Genomic DNA, 9756 nt, shown 5'->3' on the forward strand with positions numbered 1-9756 from the left:
CTTTAGTGCATGGCATAGGCAACAAAGAGTAAGTGGGAGACATCTAGTGGCCCTGATTATAAATATCCTGTGCCCTGTTCTAATTTAAGATGATGCTATATAGAAAAGTTAAAATGGGAACGTTTTCATGCTGCTCAGTGTTGGAGTATTGTTATACAGAACCCCATCTATAACATATTCTTCCGGGGGACGAAGAGGAGCTCTTGAATCTGATCAAGCCTCTGAACCTACTACAAATTCACAGGAAACAGAGGCACAGAGGACATGATAAAAAACATCAAAGGATATAATTCCTGACTCTGGGAAACAAGAAAAAGAGAACCCAATTTCTTCTTCAATAATAACCAACAGGGGGAAAGGGAGCAAAGAGAAAGAGTTATCCATGTATCCATGCCACAAGCCTAGCCTTGAAGTGACAACTGTTGAAGCCAAATGATGGGCATCTGGGAATTAAAATTTCAAATTGTTTATTTTTTTTCTACTTTTATTTCCCATCATTATGAAGTAAAAAAACTCTGGCCTTGAGATAGTAAAGAATCAGGCAAAACTATACAACATATATAATCCTGCTGCTGCAATATTTTACAAACTTGATCATCTGATACTTATAGTGCCCACATTACATATTTTAACATACTGGTAACTTGAGATTTCACAGCCACATTTAAAATTACTATTAATCAAAAGTTACATGACTACTATATGACTTACAGAATCTACCAGATAAATTAAATGGACTAATTACTTTTCTTTGGCAAAAAGGCGAGGATAAAATGTGTGTAGTTAGTGAATATTTTTACTATGAATGCATTTGCAGTATTAAAAAATCAACTTAACAAAAAAGATGGTAAGCATTAACTTTCTATGTATTCTACTTACCAGTCTTTTATGTAAATTTAAAGTGATTTCAGTGAAATTTTTGTTTGAAAGTAACTAAAATGGGGTTTGGATACCATCAATTTTCTGAACTAAAAAAAAAAATTATTTTCTTGGCATACAATTTTATATGCCAATCATTTATAAAAATCAAATCAATGTTGATAAGGGAGTGACTAAGGTGTTATTCCAAAGTATTATATGAGAATGAAGATATTTTATACTTCTGTTAAACTTCATTTACATGACAATGTAGAAATGTTTCGTGTTTTAGAAAACTTAATTATCAAGTAAACTATAGGTTCCCTCTGTATGACACCAAATAAAATTAATGTATATAAGCCAGATGACATAATTTTGAATGTACTTTAATAAATCTTACAAATGACTCATTTATGTTTTTCTCATGGGGGTAGAATAAAGGGGTATAAGTTTATACAACAGCTATTTAGCCATTCTATGCATGATACTTTAACATTTTTAACTGTTGGAAGAACCATCAAAGAGTTTTTGGAAATATGATCATCATATATATAGGAAAGCAGGAATCACTATTAATCTAAAAATGTTAAAATTATATAGTATCCAAATTAGTTAACAAAAAACCCCACAAAAAAACAAAACAGTGACATACTTATCAAAATGAGTGCTTTATTATAAAATGTCACTCACCATCCCCAGCAGGAAGTCCTCTCTCCTTTTTTTCATCACATTTGTTGCATTCACTGAAGTAAAGCAGCAGGAACATATCCAAGAGTACCCAAACCAAGGAGGTGGCTAGGACCACCTTGCAATATGCAAATTTTCTCATGGCACTTTAAGTCAAATGCAAAATTTTAAAATACATATATATAAATATACAAAGATCATGAAAATGTTTCCAATCCAGTTTCATCAAAAATCACGTTCATAACCTATAGAGAGAAAAAGAAAAAACCACATTAACTTAAAAATTCAGAATGTAGAGAATTGTAAGAATAATATGCATATTGAAATTTTACTATGGAGAATAAGTTTATAGATCAGACTTAGAAAAATATTTGTAAACATTAAAATTGTATCAAAAATAACGCCTACAGATCAATATACAACAACCCAACAGGAAAATAAGTAAAGGATGTAACAGGCACTTTGTAGAAAGTAAATCTGAATAGCCAATAAACATGTAGAAAAGTGTTCAATTCACTTTAATTAGGAAAATGCAAATTAAAAGTGAGCTATTATATCATGTCCATCAAACACAGGAGGCTTAACTGTCTTCTATTCAATTACTATATTAAATGCTAAGGCAGAGCTAAGCCATTGATTGCCACAGGAGTTTAAAAAACCAGTGGATTCCCAGTTCATTTCAACTACTCACATTCAGTTCCCAAGACACGAAGACATATGCGTTCTCCTAGGAACCTATACTACAGCAGTTTATTGAGCAAATTATTGTCCCTCTGTACCACTGAGTCCCATCCCAAAAATGCTACAGTCACAAGCCATTCAGAAACAGATTCATGGAAATTATATTGAAAAAGAAGAGTATCATAAAATCTGAGGCCTAGTGTTGGCTCTAACAGTAATTTTATAGACTTCCCTGATCTTTAGTTTCTATTTCCCACCCAAACTCCACACCCCCATCTGTTAAAATATGACAAAATGACTTGTGGAACTGTCACCAAATTTGCAAAGTCATTTGGGATAGTTTGACTAGAAAGATTTCTGGCACATAAGGAGTTCACCTTGGGAAGCTCTGGAGCAGTCTGGAGTTCCTCAGAGAGGTATAGAGTCACCCATTGAGCAGCTGATACCAGGCTCAAAGGCCTGTGTCACTACTGATTAGGAGACTGGCCAAGTGCATTCAGATGAGGTGTGCATTCAGAGGAGGTAGATGGAGGAAACACTCACTTAGCACATATGACCCACATGAAAGCCACATGAGCTTATGCTCTGAAGGCCCAGGCTGAGGTTAATGCTCCAGCCCCTTACAAGGGCAACTTTATGTAGCATGTTCCATGCCGGGCAGCACAGATATATTTACCTGAACTATGTATGGTGTCACATGTGTACTGGATTTATCAGGGAAATGACTTCATAAATTATATAAATGTCTAACCACTGGGTTGTTGTACAACTGAAACGAATATAATATTGAATGTCAACTGTAATTGAAAAATAAAAAATTAAGAAAAAACAGCCCTAGCTGGTTTGGCTCAGTGGATAGAGCATAGGCCTACGGACTGAAGTGTGCTGGGTTTGATTACAGGCAAGGGCATGGGCCCGGGTTGCAGGTTCGATCCCCAGTGGGGGTGAGCAGGAGGCAGCCAATCAATGATTCTCTCTCATCATTGATGTTTCTACCTCTCTCTCCCTCTCCCTTCCTCTCTGAAATCAATAAAATATATATCTTTTTTAAAAAGGAAAGAAAAAAACCAGCCCTGGCCAGTGTGACTCAGTTAGTTGGGCATCAGCTAAGTGCACCGAGAGGTTGCTGATTCAATTCCCGGTGAAGGCATATGCCCTGGTTACAGGCTCGATCCCCAGTAGGGGGCATGCAGGTAGCAGCAGATTGATGTTACATGAATGTTTCTCTCTTTTTCCTTCTTCTCTCTCTAAAAATCAATAAACTATTCTTTAACAAAACAAAACCCAGCACTCTCAGGCACCTAGACCTGGGGTCACTAACTTTGTATCTACTGACCAGGCAGAGGTCTGAGATAGGAGACCTTTCAGCAGATCTATTTATTTAATTTATAGCTGGACTCTGTTCTGGGAGAACTAAAAGACTCAAAAAGATTATAGTTATCCTCTAACACAGTAAGAAGAGCCTAGGATATTTTATTTATATACTAATTATATACTTCATTTGCTCCGTTTCTCAAATAGAACTTATTCATTCACTTTATTAGTTCCCTCAATAAACACAAACTCTATAAATGTAGGGAATGTTTCAAATGCAAGGAATACAAAAGTGAACAAAATACACACACACCCCCTGCCCTTGGTAAAGTTTAGAGTTGCCTATAGAAAAGCAGGCATTAGTCAAAGAGTCACATAGATGTTTCAACTGTGAAAATGCTTTGAAGGGATGTATACAGTATTATAAAAATCTGTAATCGACCTGACTTTGTCAAAAAGGATTCCCTAAGGAAGACATGATTTAAGGGGAAAATAAGCATTTCAGACAGTGGGTAGCAAAGGCTCTATCGATAGCAAGAGGAGCCCAACACTGACAGGTCAGTGGATCGAAAACTAAAGAGGAAATTGTTTGAGATGGAGCTGGAGCTGGATAAAAGTGGACAGATGTAAGATATTAAGGAACAAACTAAATGGGATCAAGGATGATTACTGAGGGAAAAGAAATCCTGGCTTGTACAACTAGATACAGAGTGGTGCCGATCACAGAAATGAGCTAGTAAATGAGGACCAATTTTGGGGAAGGAGGAGAATCAAGATGGGAAGAAACCTAAGTTTGATTTTGGACTTGTTGAATATGAGGTGCCTTTGATACATTCAAGGAGAGATGTTAACCACAGCTGCTGGATACAAAAGTTTGGGGCTCAATGGAGGGGTCTAAGGCAAAGATATACAGACTGAAACCTCTACTCTCATGCAACTTTGTGGGGGCAAAGAGGTTAAAAAAAATCCACACACAAAAGAACTTTCGTGGAGCATTATTTCCCTCCTACTGTGTGGGCTGGACTTAGTAACTTAATTTCTACCCAACACTCTATGGTGGAAGTAACGGTGTGTGATTTGAAGGCTTGTCATGAAACATTCTCCTAGCTCTCCCTCAAATCACACGCTCTGGGGAAAGCCAGCACCTTGTCAGAAGGACACACAAGGAACCCTACTGTGAGGTCCACCTAGTGAGAAACTGAAGCCTGCCAACAACCAGCACTATCTTGCCAGGCATGGAAATGAACACTTTGGAAGCAGGCCCAGGCAAGCCTTCAGGTACCTACAGCTTTGGCCAACATCTTGACTGCAACATCCTGAAAGATCCTGAGTCAATACCACTCTGCTAAGCTGTTCCTGATTCCTGATCCAAAAAATATGAGAAAATAAATATTTATTGTTTAAAGCCATTGAGTTTATCAACAGAGAATTTCAAGAGCAAACTAGGACTAGAAAGGAAATTCTTTAAACTATAGTAAACGTTTAATGATGGAATTTCTGTAACACAAATACGGTGAACTTAGGCACTCTCAGTTTAATCTGACATTGTACTGGAGGTCTAAGCAATAAGAAAAAAAAGTAAGAATTACAAAGTAAAGAGACAAAATTATCTCAGCAGATAGCATGATTTCTATACAAAAATTTTAAAAGAATCAATAGCTAAACCATTAGAGCTAATTTATGATTTCATTAATGTTGCTGAACACAAGATGAACATAACATTAACCACATTCCTGTATGGTCATAACTAATGAGACTATAAAAAACAAATCACATTCCAAATAACTATAAAAACTATTAAGGTATTTGGGAACAAATTTAAACTATGTGCAATACATGAAGAAAATTATGATGCTTATCAAATGATATAAAACAACATTTGACTAATGAATAGCTATACCATGTTCAGGAAAAAAAACCCAGCCTCTTCCAATAATTAATCTATAAATTTAGTATAATTCTTTTTTTATTGAGGTAAAATTGACATGTAACATTATAAATTAATGTAATTCAAATGAAACACAAATGAAGCTTTGGGGGACTGGACTTATTATAAAGCAGAAGTTTCTAAAACCATGTGGTACTCAAAAATAAGCCCATATGTGTGTGGAATACTGAAAAGGTGCTACAACAAAGCAGAGTAGAAAACTGGCACAGGGACAAACGGCTTTCCATATGGTAAAGCATAAATTTAGATCCCACCTTATACCAACAAAGTAAATCTGTGCATAGACAATAACTGAAGCCAATCATGTTCAAACAAAGGAGCAACTATTTTTGGCCAATTACCTACTGGTTGGCTAAGGTCAGAATGGAGACAATCCCCTAGGTTTCAATAGTATGTAGGTTGTCCCCAAAAAATGTACACACACTTTAACAGCTGATAAGTCACTTCATTTTCAGTTCTTTTCAAGTTTAACTGATTTGAAATAATGAGTGAAGCCAAACTAAGTTTTGAACAAAGAAAATTAATCCTAAAGTGCCACTAGACTTTTCGTGGGGTTACATAAAAGATAAAGTTTACGGTACAAAACCAGCAACAGGTCAACTAACTGAGGGCACACAAATACCAAACGAAATGATTCTTGATGTTTGCTATTCCACTGCTTCGAGTTAGCAGTGCCAGAACAATCATCAGTTTGAAAACAGGCATTGATAATGAAAATTACTCATTTCTGTAGTTTCTTTTAAATTTTGAAAATGAACTGTATGTTAATAAACACTGACTTTATAATCATTCAAAGTGCATATACATTTTGGGGGCACACCTGTATTCTCCACTTCCTATAAAGTATTTAGGCCAACATTTCTGCCACTGTCTTTGAGTCAAGTGATTATTAAAATTTAGTACTGAGGGAGCTTATTCACTAGCAAAAAAAAAAATCTTCAAGGATTAGCATATTCTTATTCTACCTGCGTTAATAACAAAGACTTAGTAAAAACCAATCCCAAACCTCTGCACAAGATGATGTCCACATTCCATATAAACATGGATCTTCTCTAACTCTATTTCTCAGGTGTTACCCCAAGTTTAGAGGTTGGGGGAACAGGCTTATCATTTTGGATACTAATGGTATAGACTCCTACAAAATTTATTGGCTTGAATGTTTCAATGTAGAGCATTCAATGTTTGGTATCTTAAGTATAATGTCACATTCTAAGGTAATAAACCTGACTTAATTTCTAGCAATACCTTTAAAAGTTTATATTTTTTCCTAGTTATAAAAGTAATATATGTTCAATACAAAGAACTTAGGAAACACAGAAAACCACCTATAAACCCTAATAAACACTTCTACTACCAATGGGCTAAGTGTCCGTTCAGTCATTCAGAATAGATAGTAGAAATATTATGCTTTAAAGTAAGTCTGTAATATCTATTTTGTCTCATTTTGTGTCTTAAAAGCCTTTATCAGGGAGAAAAGAGATGGGTGTGACTATAAAGGGTTAGCATAAGAGATTTTCATGGTGATGCTGTATTTTGATGTTGTTGTTGTTTTTTAATTAAAGTAATATGCTCAACAGATATTTCTAACCCCTCTTCCCACCCCTGACACTGAGAATCATGTCTTAGGCAACATCAAATATCTTAATGGTCGCTTCAAATTAGCACTGATATTCACAGTCTATGTCAAAATGCCACATACTGTTTAACACTTAAAGAATAGACATAAATGGGTACAAACTGAGGTGGCTCCCTGGCCCTCATGATTCTGACCTTTGCTCTCGGTGTCCTCCCCGAAGGGTTCTTCTGGTAACAGACTCAACCCCCTGACCACAAAACAAATGACCCAGCCAGGCCAACCACAGAACCTCATCCCTGGCTTCTTGAGTCACAGAGTTAGGAGCTTGTGCATCTAGGACTGCCAACACTGCCCAGCACACAGAGAAAGCCCAAGAGTATATAGGGTGTCCCAAAAAATGCATACACCCTTTTCTTCAGGTTTCTGTTATTACAAGCAGTACTGCTATGAACATTCCTGAACACTGCAGTCCAGGAGGAGCAGGACAAGCAGAGGCATACAGGTCAAGAGGCAGAGGGTCTGGACTCTTCCTTGGCTTTTGTGAATACCCAGGAGTCCTTCCTTTAATCCCCTTTTCTGCTTATGAGAGTTTCCATCGGATTCCTGACATAGCCAGAACATCTGGGGTGGTGGGGGTGGGGAAGTGGAACTTACTAGTATATGTAAAACCAAGCAGGTCCTGGTTCATCCTTTTAGTGCCCCAAATCACAAAGACATATCAATCCTAAGTATGTAAAAAACTCATCATAGAAACAAAGGATCACAACACAACACAACACAACACAACACAGATCCACCAGCTGGCTGAAGAATAAAGAACATAACCTTTAGTTCCCTCTCCAATCCCATCTCTTCCCCAGCTCCTCACTGCCAACTTTATTCAGAACGTATCACTCTACTTGTTCCTGATAGTTTTACCTCACAGTATCTCTTAACAATGCCTTGTTTACATTTATTTCTGAACTGCTTATAAATAGAAAAAAATCTGAGACTTGCTTTTTTTCTAACACTGTGTTCCCAAGATCCATCCATATGTTGCACGCAGTTATAGTTACTTCATTTTCATTGGCTTAGCATACCCCAGTTTATCCATTCTACTTTTAATGGACATTTGGTTCTTTTTAGGTTTCTGTTATTACAAGCAGTACTGCTATGAACATTCCTGAACATATTTCCTGGTATACAAATGAAAATATATTTATTTAGGGCAGGGGCCAGCAAATTTCCTCTGCAAAAGGTCAAATAGTAAATATTTTAGGTTCTGTGGGACATCTCTGTCACAACCATCCTAATCTGGTACCACAAAAGCAGCATAAATGATATGTAAACAAGTAAATGCAACGGTATTTCAATAAAACTTTATTTAGGAACACTGAAATGTGAATGTCATATATTTTCATATCACAAATTACAAAATTATTTTGATTTTTTTAACCATTTAAAAATTGTTAAAAACCTTTAACTATGAGCCCTGAACTAGAGAATATCCTTAGGGGTATTGGGTCACGGGATATGCATATATTTTTTTAATATATTTTATTGATTTTTTACAGAGAGGAAGGGAGAGGGATAGAGAGTTAGAAACATCAATGAGAGAGAAACATCTATCAGCTGCCTCCTGCACACTCCCCACTGGGGATGTGCCCGCATCCAAGGTACATGCCCTTGACCGGAATCGAACCTGGGACCCTTCAAACCTCAGTCCGATGCTCTACCCACTGAGCCAAACCGGTTAGGGCAGGATATGCATATTTTAAATACGATCAATTTGTTTTCCCAGATGGCTGAAGCAAAACAATGCAAAATGAAAGCTCTGGATGTATTATATCCTTGGCAACACTTACTGATGTCAAACTTTTATTATTTTTACAATCTGATGGGTGTGAAGTTGGTATCTTATACTTTTAATTTGCATTTCCCCACCATCTCTGACCTTGTTGGCCATCCCATTTCCTCTGCCTACTTAAGTCTAATTAGTTTTTCTTCTTATTAATTTTTCAAAATATGTTTTTATTGGTTTCAGAGAGAGGAAGGGAGAGGGAGAGAGACAGAAATACAAATGATGAGAATCATCCATCAGCTGCCTCCTGCACACCCCCCACTGGGGATCAAGCCCACTACTGGGGCACCTGCTCTGACCGGGAATTGAACTGTGACCTCCTGGTTCATAGGTTGACGCTCAACCACTGAGCCACACCTGTCAGGTTATAGCTTATCTTAATAAGAACTGTCTTTCATGGTTCACATTTTCTAAGTCTAAAATTCTTCTCTATGTAGAGACCATTTTAAAGTTTTATGCTTTAGGTTTCAGTAGAGATTCAATGTCATTTTCTTCCATGTAGATAACCAACTGTCGAGTACCATTTATGGAAAGTTCATCCTTTCCCTAATGGTGTGCAATGCCAACTTTGTTACAAACCTGGTTTCTAGGGTTCTATTTTCTATTTCATTGGTCTGTCTATCCCTACACCACATTGATGTCTTATTACAGCTTTAAAATAATTCTTTTTTAAAATTTTATTTTATTGGCTTTTTTAAAATATATTTTATTGGTTTTTTACAGAGAGGAAGGGAGAGAGATAGAGAGTCAGAAACATCGATGAGAGAGAAACATCGACCAGCCGCCTCCTGCACATCCCCCACCGGGGATGTGCCTGCAACCCAGGTACATGCCCTTGACTGGAATCGAACC

The 9756-nt window shown here is 36.8% G+C and overlaps 1 protein-coding gene across 3 annotated transcripts in view; it reads right to left on the reverse strand.

Moving 5' to 3' along the window:
* The window catches only part of GALNT1 (polypeptide N-acetylgalactosaminyltransferase 1), a 51621-nt gene that overhangs the window by 35229 nt on the left and 6636 nt on the right, over nt 1-9756 (reverse strand). For 2 of the 3 annotated variants that reach the window (XM_006766117.2, XM_006766118.2), the window contains exon 2: nt 1549-1790. In XM_006766117.2, coding sequence (XP_006766180.1) covers nt 1549-1687 — 139 coding nt within the window. In that variant the 5' untranslated portion in view covers nt 1688-1790. Of the gene's footprint in view, nt 1-1548; nt 1791-9756 lie in introns of those variants that run through there. The other variant, XM_015565554.1, reaches the window with a different exon arrangement.

Source organism: Myotis davidii, unplaced genomic scaffold (genome assembly GCF_000327345.1).
Source record: "Myotis davidii unplaced genomic scaffold, ASM32734v1 scaffold259, whole genome shotgun sequence".
NCBI lineage: Eukaryota > Metazoa > Chordata > Mammalia > Chiroptera > Vespertilionidae > Myotis > Myotis davidii.